Raw genomic sequence first — 27208 nt, forward strand, 5'->3', positions numbered from 1 at the left:
TGCTGCCAGACACTACGGAAACACTGCATTGTTCAGTGAAGGGGGATGGGAGAAGAGAAGGAAGAGAATGATGGAAACCCAGCTCGTTGGTTATAAGATGACATACGCTGTGGAAGAAGAAACAAAGTGGGGAGGGGCTCAGCCTTAAGAGTTGGCTTCAGCTGACAAACACTGGAAACCTGGAACTGATCCATATGGGTTCAGTTGGGTGCAGGAGAGTCTATTTAGGATTAAATATCAAAGTACGGTGGAGTTGCATCATAGGTGCATAACTTACGCAATTTTAACTATATGCACTCGGCAAAACAAGAGAAAATAATTTAAATACTGTACTTGTAGTGCGGGCAACTACGCCTGCCATTCTACTCAATGAGCGTTTGACTATATGTGATTTTCATCTTATGTGCTGACTCCAGAACCTAACCCCCGCGTAAGATGCGACTCCCCTGTAGTCCACTTCCTCTCTGAAGAGTGTCTGTGGAAGAAGAGACATCATGGGGTTCCATGTTTATTGATCAGTTGCCAAGAGACAACTCTGAGTTTACAAGGAGAGAGGTGTTCTTTTTTTGTGTTTTAGATGACTGGGATCTTTCCTTCCTGCATATGACCAGGAGTGCTGACAGTTCTGTTATACCCTCCTGACACAACCCCCTTGCTGCTTCTACAGATATAACTAAGTTTCAAACCCATGGCCAATTAGGTCTGTTGATGCACAACAAGGAATTGAAGCCAGCTTTCTCTCTCAGCTCCGGACGGATAGCAGGAATGTAAGATACCTAACAGCTAAGGCTGGTTGTCACACTAGTAGCAGGGATAGGAGAGTACACACCACACTCAGGTCAGGTGAAAGAAGTGGCCATTTTTCAAAGCAGAATCTTAGCGTGGGAAGAATCACCCTACTTCTGTGTGAATGGCACTCGGGGAGGCATGAGAGGGAGAGAACGAAGCAAGCCATGTTTCCAAACACAATTAAAGTGAGAAATGACAACCCCAGAGACGCACTGATCTCTCTCACATGCCCTAAGAGCATCACTAGTTTTTCTGAACAGAGATGGGATTCCTGATTAGAAACAATTGTACAGGCTTTGATATCAGGAGTTCTCTAAAGCTTTTCAGTTTTTCTTGTTCAGAAGCAAATCCAGACCCTCTGTGTCATTTCTACAATTGTTAAAGACAAAATCAACCCCAGAAGCGGCATTCAGAGACTTAGATTGCAATTGTGTAATAAGTATCCCTCATGCATGTGCTCCCTGAAAAGTGCTCTCTCCTTTCATGCTTCTGCTGCTGTAAAGGTGGAACAAGCCCTCAGCTGTAGCACTCTGACAGGCAAGGAAGAAGCAATCAAAATACATTGGTGATGCAAGTTTACACAGGCAGAGGGTTGATTATTTGGGAGCTCAAGCTGGTTTTCTGGGTCATTTGATCAAAAGCTGTTTTTCAACCAAGACCTGTATGGCATGTTCACTATCCCTCCACCTACCAAGCTGGAGGAGCAGCATGGGCAGAGGGTACAATAGGCCAGGGGAGGCTCAACCTCCCCTAGTGCAGCTGCTGCCATCAGACCCTGGTTGCAGGTGGCGTGGTGGAAATTTGTAATAGTTATTATGCGTCGTGCAGGTTCCTGGGCAGCTGAGATGGTATGTGCTACTCAGCTTCCTGGGTTCCTTAGTAATCTCCCTGGACTCCAAGGAGAGTCCTGATGAACCTGGGAAGCTGAATAACACATACCACCTCCTCAGTGGCCCCATAGCCTGCATGGTGCATATCAAAAGCTCAGGTTCTTCTTCCAGAAGAGAGAAGAGAAGGGCTTTTGAATGCTCCCACAGGGCGGCCTGGAGTCTGCGGAGGGGAGGCGCGGCTGCGGTGGCTCAGCTGTAGTGGCACAAACTGCACTACATGCACCAGCCCAGGGCTCCTCCAAGCAGGTTGGGTGGGAGGCTCAGGGCTCCGGCCACGGAGGGGGGAGCGGAAGGGGCGGAGCCAGGGACTAGCCTCCCTGAACTGGGGCTCCACCTGCCACCCATGAGGAGCAGACCCCAAAACTCATTTACGTACAGTGTTTTCAGTGGCCCTCCTCCAATGAGGTGAGTAAAGCAAGTGGCCATGCTGTACAACTAGACAGTAGAGCTGTGCTGGTCCCACAGCTCCAGCTGTTGCTCTACATCCACCAGTGTATAAGGACAGGGTTCCCTGTTGACATGAATGCAGTGACACGTTACTTGATCTCCTTTCAGAGGGGGAGGACGGGGTCTTGATCCTGTTCCAGCTCATTTAAAAACAGTAACTGAACTATGTTATGAAGCCTTCTCCCCTCCCAAGTAAGAGATGGCCACTGAGCGCCCAGTCCTCTGGGTCAGAGTTCTACCATTCTACACGCACTAGTTGTGCCAAGATGTTTAAAGCCTGACGTGCCTGTGTAGGGGAGAGGGTGCACAATGCAAGCAGCTACTTCTGAAGAGAGGAGCAGGAAGCAGTGACATCCCTGTCGGAAAGGGCAGGTGGCTTTGGCTATGATGTGTTGATGCCGCTAGCTGCAGCCTTGTACACGAACTACATTAAATGACAGAATCAAGTGCTGTGGTTGAAAGTAAATATTCTGCTTGCCCCAACCCCCCAAATGCACTTCCCCTTCCTCTTGATTCAGAAAGTCCAGAGACCGTTGAAGGGAAGGCCGTCTGCTCCACTGTGTTTACTTGCTGACTTGGTGTATTGCATGAGCTAGGTAACCCACGTTACCAGAGGTGACCCCTGCCACGGAGATCCGGCCATCTTTTGTCATGTATATGGAGAACTCTTTGGTTAGTCGCTCCACCTGAGGGGAAAACACAAAACAAAGTTCTTAGTTCCAGGGGGTCCAAACGTCACCGGACTGAGGGCTGCTTTGGCAGCTTGCCAGGGCCTCAAGGCACAACCAGTTTGCCTAAAATGAAGGTGTAGCCCAGGGGAGACAATCTCAGCATGCAGTGCTCCAGCCTGATTCTAGCAGCAGATAGGTAGAGACTCAGCACTGCATGCTGGGAATTGTAGTTTATGAGAGAAGGTGGCTTCCCCAGGTCACAGCACAGATCTCTGAGCTGCACTCGGCCTGCGGACTGCTCTTTGGCCAGCCCTGAAGCCCACTCACTAGCACGGTGGCACATAAAAGCACTAAAATCCTCAGCCAAGAGTCACATGACTTCAGCTGCACTTTAATGCCATCTTTTAAAGAGCAACACGATTGTTCCATTTTATAGCTGAGAGCAGGGCTTTGGAGCTGTGCTCCGGCTCCGCTCCAGCTCCAGGCAAAAACCTGCAGCTCCATTGCTCCGGAGCTGCTCCGCGCTCCAGCTCCAGGCTCTGCTCCAAAGCCCTGGGTGAGAGCTAGTTTAGCTTTTAATCACTACCACTGAAGGGTGTCGTGCGAGCACGAAAACATTTTGACGAGAGAACAGAGACTTTGGGGAAGAAGGACAGTCCTCTTTTCGTAAGGACCTCTCATGTCAGGAGGATGTTTTAGCCCATCCAAGGCTTCCAAAGAAAATGGCAAAGATTCTTAAAAACGAACATTGAAGATCAGGAAACAGAAAGGAGTTTGAGAGATGTTAATGGGCTAACAGTGCCTGAAAAGTTATCGTCTCCTGACTGATCTGCCAGTCTAAGGGCACGTCTACCCTTAAAATGCTGCACTGGTGCAGCTGTGCCGCTGTAGTGCTTTAAAGAGGACACTCTATGCTGATGGGAGACGCTCTCCTATCAGCGTAGTTAATCCACCTCCTCGAGAGGCAGAGGGAGAAGCTGTCTGCACAGGGGGTTAGGCTGGTATAACTAGAGCCCTGAGCAGATACACAATTTGTACCTGCATCTGATCTGCAACCATGGTCTGCAGATACCCAGAGTTGCAGGGCTCTAGGTGTAACGACGTCACTCAGCAGCGTGGATTTTTCACACCCCGAGTGTGAGTTATACCAATATAGGTCTGTTAGTGCAGACCAGACCCAAGTCCAAGATACTCGCTCATACGTCCTTTGCCCCTCATCAGCAGGATTGAGAGCGTTTTCCAAATTTCTAACAGGAAGCTGAACCCAGGATCTGGCAGGCAGCTCAACAGAAAACCTTGTTTGTAAACTATTTAAGTTATCAATAGTCTAGCATCCCGGACATGCACAGATAGATGTGCTCGCCTACTCTGTGGGCACCTTTACATCTACATGTTTATATTCCAGCAGTGACTTAGTTTCACTTTCATTGTTAATCATTGTAGTTCAGCAGTTCTCAAACTTTTGTACTGGTGACCCCTTTCACATAGCAAGCCTCTGAGCGCAACCCCCCTTAAATATATTAAAAAAGTGTTTTTAATTTGTAATACCATTATAAATGCTGGATACAAAGTGGGGTTTGGGGTGGAGGCTGACAGCTCGCGACCCCCTAAGGGGTCCCAACCCCCAGTTTGGGGACCCCTGTTGTAGCTGGTTTTTAGATAGTTGCATTTGACAACAGAGCCGTGTTCTGAGAACATGGCAAGAGGGAGCTTATGAGATTAGGGATGGCCTCTGCTTACTAGGCCCTGCTGCAGCACAGTGGGGTTGGACTGGATGACTTTAAGGTCATTTCCAACCAGACATTTCTAGGATTCTATGGTTTTGCCTCAGACCTCTGCATCTCATGTGAAATCTCGTGTTACTGGAACAGGTGGCTATTCATGGTACCTTTACGATAGTAGGCTAGTCTGAAGGGATAGACGACAGTTGCAAAAGACTGATGTTGAGTGCATACAAGATTCTCTATGTCTGCACAGAGGAAGAGGAAGCTTTTTTGTAAGGAATGAAGTTCCTCAGCTCCACCAGTGTCTTAACTGGCTTCATATTCGTGACTTCCTATTTGGAAATACAACCATGAGTGACATGGGCTTAAACTGCAGCAAGGGTGGTTTTGGTTGGACATTAGGAAAAACTTCCTGTCAGGATAGTTAAGCACTGGAATAAATTGCCCAGGGAGGTTGTGGAATCTCCATCATTGGGGATTTTTAAGAACAGGTTGGACAAACACCTGTCAGGGATGGTCTAGATAAAACTCAGTCCTTCCTTGAGTGCAGTGGACTGGACTAGACGACCTCTCAAGGTCCCTTCCAATTCTATATTTTCCCTAGTGCAGCCAGTAGCAACCCAGAAGGGACCATCTTCTTTTTCAATGAGAGAACAAGCTGCTCCTTCAAGGCAATGCACTGAGCAGACCAGCATGGAGCCAGCAGGAGTCACACACACAAAGCAACCCAACAGGACTGGAATTTCTCCTGTGAACTGCCTTAGGAAAACCTGCTTAGGTCCCACTGGGATTCTCCCAAGGAGGCTACATGAAAGTCAGGTACATCTAATCAGTTAAATTTAACACTGACCTCAGGCATACTTAGAAAGAAAAAGCCAATGCTAAAGTGGGAGATTTTGTCATCAGCTCCCTACCTTCCCAAGAATAGCATGTGTTCCATGAGCCCAGCCTGATGGGCACTGCCATGGATATCCATGTGCTTCCAGTTTCCCCCAGTCCAGGGGAATGGTTTTTCCGGCAGATTGGGGAGAATCACACTCACCTGTTCAGGTTTCAGCCCCGTGTAACAGAACATGCCGATCTGGTCAGTGATGTGTTGCCAATTGTGGGAGGAGCCTTCTTTCTTGAGGTTGGCCACCAGCTGGTTGCGCATGTCAATGATCCGGTCAGCCATCCCCTTCACCTCTTCCAGCCTGCAGGAGCAGCAACAGAAAGGAGATGCCTGGACATCAGATTCAGACAACGGTGAGGCAGGACAACAATAGAGACTAGCACGCAGTCGACTACCCAAAGGAAACACCTCTAAAGCTTCCCTCTTCACAATTCACACTGGGAACCCACCTGCAATGCCAAAGTGAAGTTAAGCACTGCTGCTTTCAACTGGTTGCACACACAGTCAGTGGAGAGTGCTACAGGCAAAAGATCACACTGGTGGCTTCAGTTAAAGAGGAGAGCAAGCCTAGTGTTTTAGTTCAGTGTGGGAAGCTGAGTCCACACTGCTTTAGGAGCTGCCTCTCTCTCTCCTGTGATCAGAAGAGGGGGGCTCTTTACTAACCCAGTGGGTGCAATATGGACTCCAGTTCAGAGGGGACCAGGGTGAGATCACCACACTCACAGGATTCCCCATTGCAGAGGGTTGATTGTTAAGCACACTCAAGCCATGGACTTTAAATATCAAGGGGCTCATCAAGAACAGAAATATTTCTGATGCCATCCAGAACAATGTTCAATTCTATAGACCTTACTGCGTGTGTTCCAGTTATCCAAATACCATTTATACGAGAATCCTAATTATCCAAATCAACAGTGTCATCTCCATGCAGCCCTATGCCAATTAATCACCCGCTGATTAACAAACATTAAGGCTGCGGGCACCGCGATTTGGAAGGATTTCCAGATGAACAGAAGCGTGGGTATGGTCAATTACCTCCCCTGAGGTGGTGGTGCCAGGAAGCAGTGATGCTGCTCTCCAAGGGTGGAGGAGAGAAAGAGGGAAGGAAAGCAGAGAGGGAGGGGACATAGCTACAGGGGTCTGGAGCCTCCTTGGTGTGCTCGAGCGCCTCCTGGCGAGGACAGCCTTAGGGCAGGTAGCCAGCTGTACCGCTCGCTATTTGTACTGCACTTGTGGAGCCTGGGGATGTTAGTGCTGGAGCAACACCAAGGAGGCTCCAGTCTCCTGCAGCTGCTCTCCCTCTCCTTCCTTCTTTCCTTCCCCTTCTCTCTCCTCTACCCCCAGGGACTGCCATCACTGCTCCCTGGTACTGACAGCCAAACCTCACAACTCCATTTATCCCAACATTCTGGGTCTCCCCCAGGCAATTCAGATAAACACAATTCTACTGTATTCCGAGGGTGACACCCGCTACTCCCCAAAAGCAACCCATCCAGGAGATGGCTCTGCTGGGGCTCGGATCTGTGCATGTCTGTTCCAGGCATAAGCACCGTGCTAAAGATGTGTCTGCCAAAAGGAGGCAGCTATCAGAGTTCCCAGCGGGGTGAGGGCTAGAGGACACAGCCTTCCCCTTTTGTTCTGCCAAGTCAGCTGCCTGCAGGGACCCTGAACTCTAGCAACAGATCAATAGGACTAGGAAAGCAGTGCATGGGTACATCAGAACATGGGATCAGGTTACCGTCCTCAGCTGTACTCAGAGGGGAGCAGAGCTTAAAACAAAACACCATTTCATTTCCCCATGGAAGATGTATTAAGAAGTCCTGCAATGCATTAGTGAGACCCTTTAGTGCACCAGCATTGAGCTGCTAGGCACAGACTGCAGCCTTCAGTCTGGGAAACCCGAACAGTTCCATTTACAGCGGAATTCTGTCCAGTTAAAATGACAGTGAGGAAACCTGCACATTCCAGTCTGAATTTCCACCAGATGATGCCATGCAGGCTGGTATGTTGTTTCCCAAGAGGATCAGGCCACCTGTTCAAACAGCCCTGCTAGGTTCTACATTTGGAGCAGCAGGAAGCCAGCATAGTCAGAGGAAGGGGAGTATGCTGTATTTAAAGGGACTCCCCTCCTGGAAGAGCTGGACTATACACTGACCTCTTTCCTGCAGCTCTAGGTAAAGAGGTGTAAGTAGCTTTTCTGTCTCTTGCTCGCTAGCAGCTTGGTGCCAGAGCTCCATGGCACTGTTACTGCAACAGAGGAGACCCACGCAGGGAAGCACCTTGACCAGAGTATTTGCCTAGGAGTCCTGAGGGGCAGTGTTCAGTCAGAGTTACATTTCTCTTGGATGACAGTCACCGAGCAGGCAAGGTGGAGAGACTGTGCCCTGTTTAGAAGCTTCCCTCAAAGGTAAGCCTCTTGAATTTCCCCCTCCTTTGGCTGACGACGCCCCATTGGGGCTGACGGGATGGGTCACCCTGAGGTACCTGCCACTGAGCTTTCACTCCTTTGTGCTCTCTAGCTACAATGGAGAAGCTTGTTCAGCCTGACTTGTTCAGGCTTTTGTCCTGCATCATTCCTATGCAGCACCTTTGCTTCTAGTCTGCTCGTGATGGGAAACAGGCTTCTGAAGGCGAGTCGCCTTACCATTCCTTCCGCAGGTCAGGACTCGCCAGGATGGTGGCAGCAATACGAGCTCCATTGATGGGTGGGTTTGAATACATGGGGCGGATCAGGATCTTCAGCTGGGATTCCACCCTCTTGGCCTCATCCACATCCTTGCAGATCACTGAGAAGGCACCCACACGCTCCCCTGAAACACAATCCAAGTCCGATCATACCCGTCCTACCACAAGAGACAATGTATGTTGTAGGCCTCCAGCATTTGGATTAGACCTGCCCTGGGACACCACAGCAGTCCCCGGTTGCAGAGGGGACAGCACAGGTAGAGTAGCATGAGCTTCCCCAGTACCCAGATCTGACCAGATCTCCCTTCTGTGCCAAAGGAGAGTGCCTAGGAGGTGAAAGGACATGGATCTGGTGGGCATTCACCAGAAGGTAGGGATTTCTGGTCACTAATGGTGCAGGTGGCTTTCACATCGGCAACCTGGAAGTGAAAGGTGCCATATCTCATCATTAGCCCTCTGAGCATCTTCCTTTCCCACTGCTTACCGTAAAGGCCCATGTTCTTGGCATAGGACTGAGACAGAACAATATTAATGCCTTGCTCAATAAAATGACGCACAGCCCAGGAGTCTCGGTTTATGTCCCCGCTGGCAAAGCCCTGGTACGCCATGTCAAAGAATGTGAAGAGATTCCTTTTCTGCAAGGAAAAACAAAGATTCAATCACTCACCCTTCTAATGGCTGAATGTCCAGGGTCACCTATGAGCCGCAGGAATTAGGTCAGTAGCGTTACTAGAGATTTATGCAGGGCCTCCCCCATGTGTTACTGCACCAGCTGTGGGCCATTTCCAGAACCACCAGGGATCCTGGCTACTAAAAGGCAGCATGAAGTGGCACACATAGTCACATATTATGTAGCACATACCAGTGCATTTCATTTGTATTCCAGGTGTGTACACACTAATCTTGGAACTAAATACTTTGAGAACTGTATGTCTGAAGGGAAGATTCATCATGCTAACCCCAGAGTATTAGACAGCTAGTCAGGTTGGCTGGCATCCTCCTGTCCTCCATAACTTCCTCTGTCCAATGGCCAAGATCGCACAAACATTTAGCTGGGTTTAGTTTTTTTCAGTCTTCTGTCCCCTTCCACGACAAACATATTAATGCCCATTGGAGAACCATTGCTCTAGCCGGACACTGACCAGCCCTCACTCCTACCAATTCTAGCTGCACTTTCCTTCCCACAGGGAATATAGTCAAAAATCTGCAGTATTCCCAGGCATTTCTTATTTCCATCCATCACTGGGTTGAGAAGGAAGGTAGTTTTAGCATAACAATGCTGGAGCTTCTACAATGTTCCAGGTTCAAGAAATCAAATGAGTTTCAGCAGAATAATTATCGGGGCCTTAGATAACGGAGATTTCCATAGAATGCTGAGTGTTTGACCTTTGAGTATGTGCTGTGAATTCTGCTTCTCCACCAGTCCAATACACTTGGGCTCCCCATTACTTTAGACAGGTAAGGTTGCCATCCAAACTGACAAGGGACAAATGGGCCAGTGGTCAACAGAGACCAAAGACTACACAGCAAGACTTTGCTCTAAGACAGTCTAGGAACATGGCATCATTTCATCAGTAGTATCAACACAGATATGACATACACCAGCCCACCCCATACCTCACCTTCACCACAGCAGCCAGCTCCTTCCATTGCTCTGGTCGGGGGTCCACACCAGTGGGGTTGTGAGCACAGGCGTGGAAGAGAATGACACTCTGCTCGGGAATTTTCTAAAGAAGATGTTACAGAGAGTGACATGAGACAAGCGATGTTTAAAGCAATGTTTCTTCTTCAGTTGCCTATAACTAAGCCACAGGGCAAGCAATGAGTTAGAAGGCACAGCAATATCAGAAGTGAGGAGTAAGAGGCGAGCAGCAGTAAATCAGTTTGTGCTCAAGAGTGTGATGAATTTTGTAGCGTCTTTAGAGAAGTGGTTCTCAATCAGGGGTATGCATACACCTGCGAGTATGCAGAGTCTTCCAGGGGGTACATCAACTCATCTAGATATTTATCTTGTGTTACAGCAGGCTACAGAAAAAGCACTAATTAAGTCAGCACAAACTAAAAATTTCATATTTTATACTAAAAGTTCATACAAATTTTTTTTCTGCTCTGTATACTATACACTGAAATGTAAGTACAATATTTATATTCCGATTTTATAATTATATGGCAAAAGTGAAAAAGTCGGCAATTTTTCACACTAATAGTGTACTGTGACACTTGTATTTTTGTCTGATTGTGTAAGCAAGTAGTTTTTAACTGAAGTGAAACTTGGGGTACACAAGACAAAGCAGACTCCTGAAAGGAGTACAGCAGCCTGGAAAGGTTAAGAACTGCTGCTTTAGAGGTTCCAATGACTACTAGAAATTGCAACTACAGGATGAGGGAGCTGCTCAGTGGTCTGAGATTAAGGCTTTGGCTACACTTACGCTTCAAAGCGCTGCCGCGGCAGCGCTTTGAAGCGCTAAGTGTAGTCAAAGCGCCAGCGCTGGGAGAGAGCTCTTCCAGCGCTGTCCGTACTCCACCTCCCTGTGGGGAATAACGGACAGCGTTGGGAGCCGCGCTCCCAGCGCTGGGGCTTTGACCACACTGGCGCTTTGCAGCGCCGCAATTTGCAGCGCTGGAGAGGGTGTGTTTTCACACCCTGCTGCAGCGCTGCAAATTTGTAAGTGTAGCCAAGCCCTCAGGCTCAGCCTAGAAGCTAAGTAAGTAGGGTCATGAGACTACAAACACTACCTTCCCCCTCTGCTCCCATCCCAACAGTCAACTCACAGAAATGTCATCCAAGGCTCCAGCAAAGTCAAAGCCGCAGGTCTTGGGATCATAGTAGCGATAGGCATGCAGCTGCATGCCAGCATCCCTGAAAATGGGGGTGTGGTTGCCCCAGGATGGTTTGGGCAGGTACACGTCACGGCTGTACTTGAAGAATCGTTGCTACGGCAGACAGAGAGAGCAAGAGAAAGTCAGTCTCCCAGCAGTAAGGAGTCTAATCAATGCATGAGCTTCAGCCACAGATGTCCCCTCTCCTCCCATCACCATTTACCAGGGACTTACCAAGAAATTGCCTCCAACTCTTAGAGACCCAGTCCCAGAAATCGTCTGCACGGTGACATACTATAAGGAAAAGGGATGCAAATGTGTAAGATGCCAACCTATCACACAAAATATGGACCATGTTAAAGTGCATAACATCTTTTTAGTGTGCATGAGCCACACAGAAGAAACACTGATGTTACAGGTCTATTCTTAACTCATCAATACCTAAATCCCGTACAAGACAGCAAGCTAATTCCCCAGGCCTGAGAAGTTAAAACAATGTCTCATGGATCTTTTACTCTATTTCAAATGGTAACTTACAATACAACCTGAGATTAAAAATTAGCTAAACAGCAAGACATGGCTCTACATTAGTTGAAATACTGTCTCATAATAGGACTGGGAGCCAGGAATTGCTGAGCTCCACCTCCAGTTCTAACACCGGCTTCTTTGTGCCCTTGGACAAGGTCGCCTCCCCTCTTAAGTGAGTTTTTCAGAAGTGTTCAGAGTTGCCTTCAATGGCAGCAGTTAGGCCAATGCCATGCTAGCCCGGAACACTGGGTTCTATTCCAGCTGGCTGACCACGGGCAAGTCACAAAGGCTTTGTTGTCTCAGTTCCCTCCTCTAAAACAAGGACAATGATATTGAGCTCCTTTGTAAAGCACTTTGAGACATATTGAGGCAAAGCACTACAAGAGCCAGAGGTATTATCTGTTGCTCTTTAAACACTCTGGACGTGGTTATGGAATTCTTTTGTTGACAGGTACAAAGCTTACAGGGTAGAACAGCCCTACTTGTACAGTGTTTTAGTTCAGATTTCCACCTAGCTCTTTACCCGGCCACTCTTGATAACCTCATTGGTGTCACCCAGTGCCAGCTCAGCTGATGCCTTATTGAACTCCGCCAGCCCTGCAATGGGTAAGTACTCCTTGTCCATCTTCTTAGCAGCTATCTGGGCCTCCGCCTAAGAAAGGAACACACACGTTCAGTTGCTGCAAACGTTCTACAGGCTCTCCAAGGCTCTGCCAGAGGTAATACATATTAATGTTTCCTTCGCTTAGCACTCATTATGATGGTAAAGGTACCATCCAAGAAGATAAACTGTCCATCAACAAGTTTTGGCTTGAAATTAGGTCAAGGTTTCTTCTTCATTAGAGCAGTGAAGTTCTGGAACAGCCTCCCAAGGGGAGCAATGGGGCCAAAAACCTAACTGTCTTCAAGACTGAGCTCTGCAAGTTTATGGAGGGGGATGGTGTGATGAGACTGCCTACAATGGCAGGTAGCCAATCTGTGACTGCTAGCAGCCAATATCGCCAATGGCCGGTGATGGGGCACTAGATGGGGAGAGCTCAGTGTTAGTATAGAGAATTCTTTCCCAGGTGTCTGCCTAGTGGGTCTTGCCCACATGCTCAGGGTCTAACTGATCGCCATATTTGGGGTCAGGAAGGAATTTTCCCTTGGGTCAGATTGGCAGATACCCTGGAGGTTTTCACCTTCCTCTGCAATGTGGGGCACAGGTCACTTGCAGGTTTAAACCACTGCAAATGGCGGAGTCTCTGTAACTTGAAATCTTTAAACCATGATTTGAGGATGTCAGTAACTCAGCCAGAGATTAGGGGTCTATTTCAGGAGTGGGTGGGTGAGGTTTTGTGGCCTGCAATGTGCAGGTGGTCAGATTAGATGATCACGATGGTGCCTTCTGAGCTTAAAGTCTATGAACTCCAGCTCGGCAGAGTTATTTCCCAGAGAGGAGGGCTCCATTCAAAGTCAAAGCCACCTATGGCAACCTGTCAGCAGAAATATTTAGTGATATTGCTTTAAAAGCAAAGTTTGCAGATAGGCTGACACGAAGCATTGAGTCTCTTAAGCCAGCATTGCTGCTTGTGAGCAACTGGTGGCCCAGTGAGTACTACTGAGCCAGGTTGCCAGAAACTAGAGGAAATGGTCCCTTCCAGGCTCATTAGCAGTAAGAGCTGCACCAGAGACAATCCTCCGCTTAATCTGAAAACATTCTGCAGAAAGTGAGAGCTACCATTTATAGGAGAGAAATGTCTGGGCCTGGAAATATACCCCAAGCTAGATCAGGGCTGAGGGCCAAGCGATTTGTGCTGGCTCAGATATAGACCTTAGCTGCACTGGCAAAGTTACCGAAATGTTCAAGACACTTTTCAAACCAGCTGGAGCTGCAGCATAGACAAGGCTCTGACAAATGATGTTGTTCAACCTGCTTTTAAGTAGTTTAACCAAACAAGTTATAAAAATGGTTCTGGCTGCCTCAGCCTTGTCTGCACTGAGGCTCCAACTGGTTTTAAAATTGGTTTAGTTAACTTGGTTTAGATATGAGAGTGGTTCCCCAGCACAGGCAAGGCCTCAGGAGTTCAGTTACAAATCTGAATGTTCACATGCTACACAGGTCAGATAGTAGCAGCAAGAACAATGGATTTCAACCACATTCTCCTTAGCACATTCGTCCCACCTACTGCAGCCAACAAAGACACCCGTATTGTGTCCAGAGCCTATTAACAGTAGGAATGGGGAGGAGCATTTGGGAGGGGAACATACCAGTAGACCCAGAACAGAGGATCAGTCATTGCCAAGGCTCAGATGCCCAGAGAAAATTTCCCTCAGAGAGGCTGATTTCAGTAAGTTTGACAATACAGACCTGTGTCCAATTTCCCTGTCCAGAATTTCAGACTGGATTAGAGAGAAGGCAGTAAGACTCAGAGGAATTTCTGAGACTGCCCCTTATTAGATTAGTGTCAGCTCTTTCTCACCGACACGGCGTGGTTTAGGGAAGTGCTCTTTGCATTAGTCTTGTTTATTAAAAAAAATCTTAAAAGTTTAAGAGCTCCACGCAGCATGATCCCCAAGGGGGCGCACGGAGCCCAATCTGACATGGGAGTCAGAGGCAAGATTGGTTATTTACTTCAACGGGAGCAGGATTTGGTCCTAGAGAAGTACCTTAGTTCTTCCTTCAGATGTCAGTCAACTTGATCCAATAGAGTCGTCTTCCAGACCACCCTAGTGCTGGCAATAGGAACTCACACTAACCCCATTCACCATGTGTTTGATTAGAAGCAAAGTCTTTCCTATGGATCAATCACCGAGACCCTCTTTACCCCATAGACTCCTAGCAATAGTACTTCATATCACACGATGCTTGGATTTTACCCCCAGAGCAGCTGGTGCTAGGCTTACTTTGCGGACACTGTTCAGGACATATGGCTTCCCGTTATCGTCCCGGTATGCCCCAACACCCAGGTTCATCTTCTTAGCGTTGGTGTCTCGTTTAAAGGCTTCAGTCACCCCCAAAATAGGATCAGGGGGTCCCATCTCCACATGAGACCACCAGGAGCTGCAAAAGGAATATAAGTGGGAGGATTAGGGTTATGAACGGAAGGAAATGGTCCATGGCCTAATCCTGTTTGTTATATCCTGGCCTATGGACTCAACGGTGGCAGGATCTCTTTGGAACTGGTATCCAATGGCTCAAACTGAAATACTGTATCTACAGAACCAACAAGCCATAGCTTCCCTCTCTCTCCAGAGACTAACCCTATTCCCACTGCGGCATGTTTATAAGAGAGACTGAGCACGCTAGCTTCACAGTTAAGCCAATATCAAATAACTGGGAGAGCCCTCATCACCAAACCTGCTGTGTGCCTTATCTTAAAAGGTTTTCTCCTCACTCAGTGACAGCACAGTGCCAGTCCCACCCCCATACTTGGAAGAAATCAAGGTGGGATTTTCAAAGGGGACTGCAGAAGCAGTCAAAAAAGTGAACATAATGTTGGGAATCATTGAGAGAGAGAGAGAGAGAGAGAGAGAGAGAGAGAGAGAGAGAGAGAGAGAGAGAGAGGATAGATAACAGGACAGAAAATATCATATTGTTTCTATATAAATCCATGGTATGCCCACATCTTGAATACTGCATGCCGATATGGTCACTCCATCTCAAAAAAGGATATATTGGAAGTGGAAAAGTTCAACAAAAGGGCAACAAAAATGATTAGGGGTATGGAATGGCTTGTATGAGGAGAGGTTAATAAGACTGGGACTTTTCAGCTTGGAAAAGTGACAACTAAGGGAGGATAAGAACATAAGAACAGCCATACCGGATCAGACCAAAGGTCCATCTAGCCCAGTATCTGTCTACCAACAGCGGACAATACCAGGTGCCCCAGAGGGAGTGAACCTAACAGGCAATGATCAAGTGATCTCTCTCCTGCCATCCATCTCCATCCTCTGACAAACAGAGGTTAGGGACACCATTCCTTACCCATCCTGGCTAATAGCCATTAATGGACTTAACCTCCATGAATTTATCCAGTTCTCTTTTAAACGCTGTTATAGTCCGAGCCTTCACAACCTTCTCAGGTAAGGAGTTCCACAAGTTGACTGTGCGCTGCGTGAAGAACTTCCTTTTATTTGTTTTAAACCTGCTGCCCATTAATTTCATTTTGTGACACCCTAGTTCTTGTATTATGGGAATAAGTAAATAACTTTTCCTTATCCACTTTCTCCACATCACTCATGATTTTATATACCTCTATCATATCCCCCCTTAGTCTCCTCTTTTCCAAGCTGAAGACTCCTACCTTCTTTAATCTCTCCTCATATGGGACCCGTTCCAAACCCCTAATCATTTTAGTTGCCCTTCTCTGAACCTTTTCTAGTGCCAGTATATCTTTTTTGAGGTGAGGAGACCACATCTGTACACAGTATTTGAGATGTGGGCGTACCATCGATTTATATAAGGGCAATAAGATATTCTCAGTCTTATTCTCTATCCCCTTTTTAATGATTCCTAAACATGCTGTTTGCTTTTTTGACTGCCTCTGCACACTGCGTGGACATCTTCAGAGAACTATCCACGATGACTCCAAGGTCTTTTTCCTTACTTGTTGTAGCTAAATTAGCCCCCATCATATTGTATGTATAGTTGGGGTTATTTTTTCCCATGTGCATTACTTTACATTTATCCACATTAAATTTCATTTGCCATTTTGTTGCCCAATCACTTAGTTTTGTGAGATCTTTTTGAAGTTCTTCACAGTCTGCTTTGGTCTTAACTATCTTGAGCAATTTAGTATCATCTGCAAACTTTGCCACCTCGCTGTTTACCCCTTTCTCCAGATCATTTATGAATAAGTTGAATAGGATTGGTTGGAGGACTGACCCTTGGGGAACACCACTAGTTACCCTCTCCATTCTGAGAATTTACCATTCATTCCTACCCTTTGTTCCCTGTCTTTTAACCAGTTCTCAATCCATGAAAGGACCTTCCCTTTTATACCATGACAGCTAAGTACACTATGTCCACTGGATCCCCCTTGTCCACATGTTTGTTGACCTCTTCAAAAGAGCTCTAATAGATTAGTAAGACATGATTTCCCTTTACTGAACCCATGTTGACTATTGCTCAACAGTTTATGTTTTTCTATGTGTCTGACAATTTTATTCTTAACTATTGTTTTGACTAATTTGCCCGGTACTGATGTTAGACTTACTGGTCTGTAATTGCCAGGATCACCTCTAGAGCCCTTTTTAAATATTGGTGTTATATTAGCTAACTTCCAGTCGTTGGGTACAGAAGCCGATTTAAAGGACAGGTTACAAACCTTAGTTAATAGTTCTGCAACTTCACATTTGAGTTCTTTCAGAACTCTCGGGTGAATGCCATCTGGTCCCGGTGACTTGTTAATGTTGAGTTTATCAATTAATTCCAAAACCTCCTCTAGTGACACTTCAATCTGTGACAGTTCCTCAGATTTGTCACCTACAAAAGCCGGCTCAGGTTTGGGAATCTCCCTAACATCCTCAGCCGTGAAGACTGAAGCAAAGAATCCATTTAGTTTCTCCGCAATGACTTTATCATCTTTAAGCGCTCCTTTTGTATCTTGATCATCAAGGGGTCCCACTGGTTGTTTACTGATGTACTTAAAAAACATTTTGTTATTACCATTGGAGTTTTTGGCTTCAAACTCCTCTTTGGCTTTTCTTATTACATTCTTACATTTAATTTGCCAGTGTTTATGCTCCTTTCTATTTGCCTCACTAGGATTTGACTTCCACTTTTTAAAGGAAGTCTTTATCTCTCACTGCTTCTTTTACACGGTTGTTAAGCCACGGTGGCTCTTTTTTTAGTTCTTTTACTGTGTGTCTTAATTTGGGGTATACATTGAAGTTGAGCCTCTATTATGGTGTCTTTAAAAAGCGCCCATGCAGCTTGCAGGGATTTCACTTTAGTCCCTGTACCTTTTAACTTCTGTTTAACTAACCCCCTCATTTTTGCATAGTTCCCCCTTTTGAAATTAAATGCCACAGTGTTGGGCAGTTGAGGTGTTCTTCCCACCACAGGGATGTTGAATGCTATTGTATTATGGTCACTATTTCCAAGCGGTCCTGCTATAGTTACCTCTTGGACCAGCTCCTGCGCTCCACTCAGGACTGAATCTAGAGTTGCCTCTCCCCTTGTGGGTTCCCGTACCAGCTGCTCCATGAAGCAGTCATTTAAAGTATCAAGAAATTTTATCTCTGCATTTTGTCCTGAAGTGAAATGTTCCCAGTCAATATGGGGATAACTGAAATCCCCCACTATTATTGAGTTCTTAATTTTGATAGCCTCTCTAATTTCCCTTAGCATTTCATCATCACTATTACTGTCCTGGTCAGGTGGTCGATAATAGATCCCTAATGTTATATTCTTATTAGAGCATGACATATCTATCCATAGAGATTCTATGGAACATGTGGATTCGCTTAAGATTTTTACTTCACTTGATTCTACATTTTCTTTCACATATAGTGCCACTCGCCCCCGCACGACCTGTTCTGTCCTTCCGATATATTTTGTATATATATTTAATGATTGTCTCCCATTGATTGCTCTCAGTCCACCAGGTTTCTGTGATGCCTGTTATATCAATATCCTCCTTTATCACAAGGCACTCTAGTTCACCCATCTTATTATTTAGACTTCTAGCATTTGTGTACAAGCACTTTAAAAACTTGTCCCTGTTTATTTGTCTGCCCTTTTCTGATGCATCAGATTCTTTTTTATGTGAATGTTTAGCATCTGATCTGGCCCTTACATTATCCTCTTCCATCCTCTGCTCCTGACTATAACCTGGAGATTCTCTATCATTAGACTCTCCCCTAAGAGAAGTCTCTGTCCGATCCACATGCTCCTCTGCAGCAGTCGGCTCCCCCCCCCCCCAACATCTCCTAGTTTAAAAACTGCTCTACAACCTTTTTAAATGTTTAGTGCCAGCAGTCTGGTTCCACTTCAGTTTAGGTGAAGCCCATCTCTCCTGTATAGGCTCCCCCCATCCCAAAAGTTTCCCCAGTTCTTAACAAATGTAACCCCCTCCTCTCTACACCATCATCTCATCCACTCATTGAGACTCTGAAGCTCTGCCTGCCTACCCGGCCCTGCGCGTGGACTGGGAGCATTTCTGAGAATGAAATCCAGGACCTCTATGGTGGCAGTCTCTTTCCTAGCAGCCTAAATTTGGCCTCCAGGACATCTCTCCTACCCTTCCCTATGTCATTGATACCTACATGTGCCACAACCACCGCCTCCTCCCCAGCACTACACATAAGTCTGTCTAGATGCCTCGAGAGATCCGCAACCTTTGTATGAGGATATGATAAAGATCTATAAAATCGTGACAAGTTTGGAGAAAGTAAATAAGGAAGTGTTATTTACTCCTCCTCATAACACAAGAATTAGGAGTCACCAAATGAAATTAATAGATGGCAGGATTAAAACAAACAAAAGGAAGTATTTCTTCACACAGCGCACAGTCAACCTGTGGAGCTCTTTGCCAGAGGATGTTGTGAAGGCCAAGACTATAAATGGATAAGTTTATCAATGGCTATTAGCCAGGATGGGCAGGGATGCAAAACCATGCTCTGAAATGTCCCTAGCCTCTGTTTGCCAGAAGCTGGGAATGGGCGCCAGGGGATGGATCACTTGATTACCTGCTCTGTCCATTCCCTCTGAAGCACCTGGCATTGGGCAATGTCAGAGGATAGGATACTGGGCTAGATGGTTTGACCCAGTATGGCCATTCTTATGTAAGGGAGTTTGAAACTTTAGCAAGAGTTGGGTGCCTAACTCCCGTGGGTCCCTTTGAGAGTCCCAGTCTAAATCGCTGGTGGTGTTCAAATGCAAACTGTGACACCATCTCAAGGTAAGCTGCAATGACCCTCTGCTCAGGCACAGTGCAGGCAGATATGGCATAAGCGCCGCTGCACTGTCGTCAAGCGTCCTCTGAGGGAAAAGCCAGCCTCTCTGTTACAACTGAAAGGATTCTGTATGAATGCAGCATTGCACGTCACCAGGGCATTTCCAAGCCAGCTAGTTGGTGCAGGATTATTGCGTGACCTGGATGCCTCAACAAGTGACAATTTCAGTCTAGACTCTAAATTCAAGCTGTCTCTCGATTAAGCTACATGCACAAGTAAAGACTATCCTCAGCCTCTCCCCTCCAGACCAAGAACTTTTATGGTGGCAGAAGCTATAACAGACAAAAAACACAGTTGCATTGTTTACGCTGCCCTAGATACATCTTTAGCACTGTTCTGTGATGGCAGGGTCTTCAGGCAGGGACCATTCCTACTTCTTACACAGTGCCTAGCATACAAACTGGGAAAAGCCCTAATATGTCTTAGGAATATTTCAGAGTAGCAGCCATGTTAGTCTGTATCCGCAAAAAGCACAGGAGTACTTGTGGCACCTTAGAGACTAAGAAATTTATTTCAGCATGAGCTTTCATGGGCTAGAGCCCACTTCTTCGGCTGCAGGGAATGGAACATATATTGAGGGGATCTAGATACACACACAGAGCATGAAAAGGTGGGAGTTGTCTTACCAACTTGGAGCTCTGAGCTCACCAACAGCCTGGCCAGCAGGTTCCTTCCTTCCCCTACTGCCTCTGGCTGGGCTGGGGCCCTGGGAAAGCCCCAACCGCTCCACCTGGGCACTGGCCAGGAGGAGCCAAGCCCTGCATGTGCCAAAGCCCCACACAGTGCTGGCACAGGGAAGCCTCTGACCCTCAGCTAAGTTCTGGAGTTGGTGGGCGGGAGAGAGGGGGAAGGAGGAAGAAGCAATTTCCAGCCTGTTCACGTCCTGAACCTGCAGGCTCCACAGCAGCCCTCCAGGAAGGAGCTTAGCACTCTCTTCACACACAACCCGCTCCTGGATCTTGCCCTCAAGGAGCACGGGGCTGCGCTGTTCCCTAGGCACTCTCCCCTGCTGAGCCACCTCTCTGGCCGGGTTCACTGGAGCCCCTGCAGTCAGGTTCTCTGGGCCCTGGTGCACAATGCATCCTTAGGGCTTAACCGCTTCCTGCCCGCGCTGTAGCCAGAGGCGGCTGGGTTATGTTGGTAGCCAGCAGCAGCCTGGAGGTATTAGCTGCCATTCTACACTGTGCGGGAAGGAAGGGACAAGCTGCTTCCAGCCACACAAGGGGGGGGGGGGGGAAGAAGAGGAGGAAAGAGATGACCTGGCCTGTGTCTTTACAGAGCTCATCTCTCTTCCCCCCCCCGCCCCCTCAAGCTGGAAGCAGCTCCCATCCCTTCCCTCCTGCATAGTGCTAAAAGGATGCTGCTGGCCACATTCTGTTGTGAACCTTGGCAGAAATCTGAGGAGGGGGGCATGTGACACTGTGTGACCCTCCACCCCACATTCCCTCAGGAAGACAAGGTGCCAGGTAGCAGGAGGGACGGATCCATCCCCAAGGCCCAGCCAGGCATGGAAAGCGGAGAGTGCCGGGTAAGTCGGTGACCCCCTCGGTGTGAGAGAGGTGTACAGGAATGTGTGTGTCGTGTGTGTGTGTGTGAACCCTAAAGCCTTAAAGATAAGAAGGTAAATGAAAATACAACTATGCATGATTTCTTTTTAACTGGGGCTCAGTCAACTTGGTGTTAATTTGAATGTGTGCACCACACAGCTCTGACTGATTGCCATTGAACTCGCTTGAATACGCGTAATTTTACCAGTGTCCCGTACTCAGCACAGGGAAATCTGGTCACCCTACTTCTGTCTGAACTTCCCTCTAGTCTTGTTACACGTAACACCCAAGAGTCACTGTAGCTGCGATGAGACACAGAAATGACCCCATTGCCCCCCCCCCCCGGCCCCTGTACAGCTGACACCGCTGCGCCCAGGCAGGTTTCAGACTCTCCCCCCCGCCCCCCATCGGAGCAGCTACTTTCACACGTGTCAGGCAGGGGCGAGCGCAGCTCCAGGCTGGCTCAGGGCCGGTTCTAACTCGCTGTAAGCGCCGCTGCCAGGGTGACCCCGTCGGCAGGGGAGGCGGCGATCAGAGCCCGGGACTCAGCGGCGGAGGCGGCAGCGGCTCCGGCCCGTGTGCGGGCTCCCAGCGCTGCCCGCGGGGGTGTCTGGGCCGGGGGGGCCCAGGGTCATGGGCTGGCGGGGCCGCCCGGGCACCGGGCCCGGCAGTGGGGGGGGGGGGGGGGGACGCGGCCTCTCCGCCCTCTAAAGCCGCCCCTCAAGGGCACGCGCGCAAGCACCGGCAGCCAATCACCGCGGCGGACAAGCACCACGCCCCCATCGCCTGAGCCAACCCGAGATACCGCTTCCGACTCGGCCATCACCGGCATTGCCAGCTCCGTCCGATACGGGCGCCGCCGAGGGACACGCTCCCTCGTAACGCGAAGCAATCAGGGGGGAGGGGAACACTTCAGTGGGACCGGCCGGGCTGCCCCCCAGCACCCCGCCGAGAGCAGACACCCCCCAGCTCTCACCGCCCCCCCCCAAACCAGGCGCGCGGCCCTGCCCGCCTCGGCGGCGGGGGGAAGGGGGTTCGCGCTCACGAGCTGCAGGGTGCGAGGCGCGCCTGGCCGCGCCGCGCCCCCTTCCCGCGGCAGGGCTGAGCGCCCCCGGCCCCGCTCGGCCCCCGGCCTGTCCGCTCCGGGCCCCCGTTACCTGGCTCTGGGCGCGGCGGGGGCCAGGCAGAGGCGGCGCTGGGCCGCGGCGGAGAGCAGGCGCCGGGCGGGCTGCAGCAGGGCCATGGCTGCGGCGGGAGCTGAGGCGGACTGAGCGCTGCCGCCGGGGGAGCGGATTCCGGCGCCCTCCGCGGCAATGTGCTGCCTGGGCTGGACTGAGCATGCTCAGTCCATCGGCCGGCGCCGCCGCCCCACGCCGCGCTGAGGAGAGGCCTCGCGCGGCCCGCGGAGAGGTGCAGGGCGAGCCCCCGCGCACGCGAGCGCCCTCGGAGGGCCAGGCGGGCTGTCTGCAGGCTGTCCCCGCCCGGCTGCGGCTGGGTCCTAGCTCCCTCTGCTTCGGGCGGGCGGAGTGTCGGCTCCGGGCATGTCCGTGTTAAAGAAAGTGTAGATTCAAATGAAGTAAAAATCTTAAGCGAATCCACAGGTTCCATAGAGTCTCTATGGATAGAAATTTCATGCTCTAGTAAAAATATAACAGTAGGGATCTATTATCGACCACCTGACCAGGACAGTAATAGTGATGATGAAATGCTAAGGGAAATTAGAGAGGCTATCAAAATTAAGAACCCAATAATAGTGGGGGATTTCAATTATCCCCATATTGACTGGGAACATTTCACTTCAGGACGAAATGCAGAGATAAAATTTCTCGATACTTTAAATGACTGCTTCATGGAGCAGCTGGTACGGGAACCCACCAGGGGAGAGGCGACCTTAGATTTAATCCTGAGTGGAGCGCAGGAGCTGGTCCAAGAGGTAACTGTAGCAGGACCGCTTGGAAATAGTGACCATAATACAATAGCATTCAACATCCCTGTGGTGGGAAGAACATCTCAACTGCCCAACACTGTGGCCTTTAATTTCAAAAGGGGGAACTATACAAAAATGAGGGGGTTAGTTAAACAGAAGTTAAAAGGTACAGTGACTAAAGTGAAATCCCTGCAAGTTGCGTGGGCCCTTTTTAAAGACACCATAATAGAGGCCCAACTTCAATGTATACCCCAAATTAAGAAAAACAGTAAAAGAACTAAAAAAGAGCCACCGTGGCTTAACAACCATGTAAAAGAAGCAGTGAGAGATAAAAAGACTTCCTTTAAAAAGTGGAAGTCAAATCCTAGTGAGGCAAATAGAAAGGAGCACAAACACTGCCAACTTAAGTGCAAGAGTGTAATAAGAAAAGCCAAAGAGGAGTTTGAAGAACGGCTAGCCAAAAACTCCAAAGGTAATAACAAAATGTTTTTTAAGTACATCAGAAGCAGGAAGCCTGCTAAACAACCAGTGGGGCCCCTTGATGATCGAGATGCAAAAGGAGCGCTTAAAGACGATAAAGTCATTGCGGAGAAACTAAATGGATTCTTTGCTTCAGTCTTCACAGCTGAGGATGTTAGGGAGATTCCCAAACCTGAGCTGGCTTTTGTAGGTGACAAATCGGATGAAATGTCACAGATTGAAGTGTCACTAGAGGAGGTTTTGGAATTAATTGATAAACTCAACATTAACAAGTCACCGGGACCAGATGGCATTCACCCAAGAGTTCTGAAAGAATTCAAATGTGAAGTTGCGGAACTATTAACTAAGGTTTGTAACCTGTCCTTTAAATCGGCTTCGGTACCCAATGACTGGAAGTTAGCTAATGTAACGCCAATATTTAAAAAGGGCTCTAGGGGTGATCCCGGCAATTACAGACCGGTAAGTCTAACGTCGGTACCGGGCAAATTAGTTGAAACAATAGTAAAGAATAAAATTGTCAGACACATAGAAAAACATAAACTCTTGAGCAATAGTCAACATGGTTTCTGTAAAGGGAAATCGTGTCTTACTAATCTATTAGAGTTCTTTGAAGGGGTCAACAAACATGTGGACAAGGGGGATCCGGTGGACATAGTGTACTTAGATTTCCAGAAAGCCTTTGACAAGGTCCCTCACCAAAGGCTCTTACGTAAATTAAGCTGTCATGGGATAAAAGGAAAGGTCCTTTCATGGATTGAGAACTGGTTAATGGACAGGGAACAAAGGGTAGGAATTAATGGTAAATTCTCAGAATGGAGAGGGATAACTAGTGGTGTTCCCCAAGGGTCAGTCCTAGGACCAATCCTATTCAATTTATTCATAAATGATCTGGAGAAAGGGGTAAACAGTGAGGTGGCAAAGTTTGCAGATGATACTAAACTACTCAAGATAGTTAAGACCAAAGCAGATTGTGAAGAACTTCAAAAAGATCTCACAAAACTAAGTGATTGGGCAACAAAATGGCAAATGAAATGTAATGTGGATAAATGTAAAGTAATGCACATTGGAAAAAATAACCCCAACTATACATACAACATGATGGGGGCTAATTTAGCTACAACGAGTCAGGAAAAAGATCTTGGAGTTATCGTGGATAGTTCTCTGAAGATGTCCACGCAGTGTGCAGAGGCGGTCAAAAAAGCAAACAGGATGTTAGGAATCATTAAAAAGGGTATAGAGAATAAGACTGAGAATATATTATTGCCATTATATAAATCCATGGTACGCCCACATCTCGAATACTGTGTACAGATGTGGTCTCCTCACCTCAAAAAAGATATTCTAGCACTAGAAAAGGTTCAGAAAAGAGCAACTAAAATGATTAGGGGTTTAGAGAGGGTCCCATATGAGGAAAGATTAAAGAGGCTAGGACTCTTCAGTTTGGAAAAGAGAAGACTAAGGGGGGACATGATAGAGGTATATAAAATCATGAGTGATGTTGAGAAAGTGGATAAGGAAAAGTTATTTACTTATTCCCATAATACAAGAACTAGGGGTCACCAAATGAAATTAATAGGCAGCAGGTTTAAAACAAATAAAAGGAAGTTCTTCACACAGCGCACAGTCAACTTGTGGAACCTCCTGAGGAGGTTGTGAAGGCTAGGACTATAACAATGTTTAAAAGGGGACTGGATAAATTCATGGTGGCTAAGTCCATAAATGGCTATTAGCCAGGATGGGTAAGAATGGTGTCCCTAGCCTCTGTTCGTCAGAGGATGGAGATGGATGGCAGGAGAGAGATCACTTGATCATTGCCTGTTAGGTTCACTCCCTCAGGGGCACCTGGCATTGGCCACTGTCGGTAGACAGATACTGGGCTAGATGGACCTTTGGTCTGACCCGGTACGGCCTTTCTTATGTTCTTATGTTCTTATGTGTCTCGCCCAGGGCAGGCGCTAGGTTTTTTGCCGCCCTAAGCAAAAAACATGTTGGCTGCCCCCTATCCCAGCCCTGGGATCCTCATTGCAAGCCCCTGCTACCCGAGCCCTCGGCTCCCCCCCGACCATTGCCCCCCCACACCCCCTGCTGCCCCAGTGCTGGGCTCCCCCCGACCATTGCCCCCCCACACCTCCTGCTACCCCAGGCCTGGGCTCCCCCCTACCCACACCCCCTGCTGCCCCAGCCCTGGGCTCCGCCCTCCCCCTGACCATTGCCCCCCCACACCCCCTGCTGCCCCAGCCCTGGGCTCCCCCCTCCCCCTGACCATTGCCCCCCCCACACCTCCTGCTACCCCAGGCCTGGGCTCCCCCCTACCCACGCCCCCTGCTGCCCCAGTGCTGGGCTCCCCCCTCCCACCACCATTGCCCCCCCCCACACCTCCTGCTGCCCCAGCCCTGGGCTCCCCCCCCACCCTCCTTCCGCCCCAGCCCTGGGTCACTGGTAACTCGCTCCCAGGGCAGGTCAGTCAGCAGGAATTTGGGATGTGCACAAAACACAGACAGGATTGGTTCCCATATGGTTACAGAGCTGCAGTAAAGTGGAACAATTTTCAGCTTGTGTGATTGGAGGATATCTGGATGCATATTATAAGCCTGTCCTCCATAAATGAGGAAAAGTTGAGGTGCCTTTATTATTGTTTTGTTCCACTCTTTCTTTCTATGGGGAATTTGCCAATGCAATATCATTGTCTTCCTGAAACAAACAAAAAGGCAATGGCTGTTGAAAATAGCAATTCCAGTCCTAATAACCACTGGGAAGCATTTCTTGCTCAATTTTATCCTACTTTTTCTACAGCGAGTTACAGTGGATCAGTATATTTGATTTGGGAGAAATGAAGTAACAGCTGCCCAAACTGAGCTTGAGCACTCCTGAATTTTGAGGTGTTCAAATCTGGAAGGCAGGTACGGGGGCGGGGGGGGGCTGTGGCTCCACAGGGGAGCACAGCAGCATGTATGCAGTAGCGTGTCTGGCGCTGCACGGAGCCAGACACGCTGGTCTGAGTGGCACAGTAAGGGGGCTGGGAGGTTGGAGAAGGGGTAGGGGGTTCCGGGGGGGCAGTCAGGGAGCAGGGGGGGGGGTTGGATGGGGCAGAGGTTTGGGGGGGCAGTCAGGGGCAGGGAGAAGGGGGGGTTAGATGGGTAAGGGGTTCGGGGAGGCCGTCAGGGGACAGGCAGCGGTTGGATAGGCATCCCAGGGGTTTGTCAGGGGACAGGTAGGGGGACGGGGTCCTAGGGGGGAAGTTGGGGACAAGGAGAAGGGAGAACTTAGATAGGGGGTGGGGTCCCAAGGAGAAGTTAGGGGCAGGGGTCCCAGGAGGGGGCAATCAGGGGACAAGGACAAGTGGCGCTTAGCTAGGGGGTGGGGTCCTGGGGGGCAGCTAGGGGAGGGGGTCCCGGGAGGGGGTGATCAGGGAGCAGGGGGGGTTGGATGGGTTGGGGTTTCTGTGGGGGGCAGTCAGAGGGAGTGGGTGGTGGCAGGCTGTGGCTACCCTCCCTCCCCGTGGAGTGTCCTGTTTTTTGAATGTTAAAATATGGTATCCCTACCATTCACAGTGCAACTCTCCACTCACAGCACTCTGCAGCATGAGGTCACCCCTTTCCTTTCTAGTTGGTAGTGGCCAAGGGAATGCTGGGAAATGTAGTTCTTTCCCTGCTCCACGGCTGGCTCTATAGGCAGGGAGCTAACCAAGGAACTACAGCTCCCAGGGCCCCCTGTTGGTTCTCAGCTCCCATGCTGGATCCCTGCTGCCCCTGCAAATGGGCTGCCCCAAGCTAGTGCTTGCTTTGCTGGTGCCTTAGAGCAGGTTTATTGCTCTCAGGTGGCCACTACCCGGGGTTAATAATCCCTAGTGTGTTAGAAGCGCTGTGC

The 27208-nt window shown here is 48.7% G+C and overlaps 1 protein-coding gene across 2 annotated transcripts; it reads right to left on the reverse strand.

Annotated features, from left to right (window-relative positions):
- Positions 1-839: 839 nt before the first annotated feature.
- On the reverse strand, positions 840-26934 carry GOT2 (glutamic-oxaloacetic transaminase 2). 2 transcript variants are annotated; one of them, XM_044987164.1, is made up of 10 exons: positions 26884-26934; positions 14333-14489; positions 11970-12098; positions 11153-11212; positions 10871-11032; positions 9721-9825; positions 8583-8733; positions 8058-8223; positions 5564-5714; positions 840-2812 (listed from the first exon to the last, which is right to left on the reverse strand). In XM_044987164.1, the coding sequence occupies exons 1-10, from the start codon at positions 26922-26924 to the stop codon at positions 2690-2692; spliced, it is 1245 nt and encodes a 414-aa protein (XP_044843099.1). In that variant the 5' UTR covers positions 26925-26934; the 3' UTR covers positions 840-2689. The 2 variants fall into 2 exon arrangements, with proteins under 2 accessions (XP_044843099.1, XP_044843098.1); XM_044987163.1 differs by lacking the exon at positions 26884-26934 and adding an exon at positions 22092-22275.
- Between the last annotated feature and the right edge of the window lie 274 nt (positions 26935-27208).

This window comes from Mauremys mutica, chromosome 14 (assembly GCF_020497125.1).
Source record: "Mauremys mutica isolate MM-2020 ecotype Southern chromosome 14, ASM2049712v1, whole genome shotgun sequence".
Classification (NCBI taxonomy): domain Eukaryota; kingdom Metazoa; phylum Chordata; order Testudines; family Geoemydidae; genus Mauremys; species Mauremys mutica.

What these genes read in the sequence shown, in the direction of transcription:
- GOT2 (XM_044987163.1), bottom strand. Translation starts at nt 22,177, where the DNA reads ATGGCCCTGCTGCAGCCCGCCCGGCGCCTGCTCTCCGCCGCGGCCCAG. An exon ending in AGGTTATCAAGAGTGGCCGG is followed by an intron (nt 11,213 to 11,969) that starts GTAAAGAGCTAG and finishes TTTTCCTTATAG; the next exon opens with TATGTCACCGTGCAGACGAT. An exon ending in GAGCCTTGGATGACATTTCT is followed by an intron (nt 9,826 to 10,870) that starts GTGAGTTGACTG and finishes CATCTTCTTTAG; the next exon opens with AAAATTCCCGAGCAGAGTGT.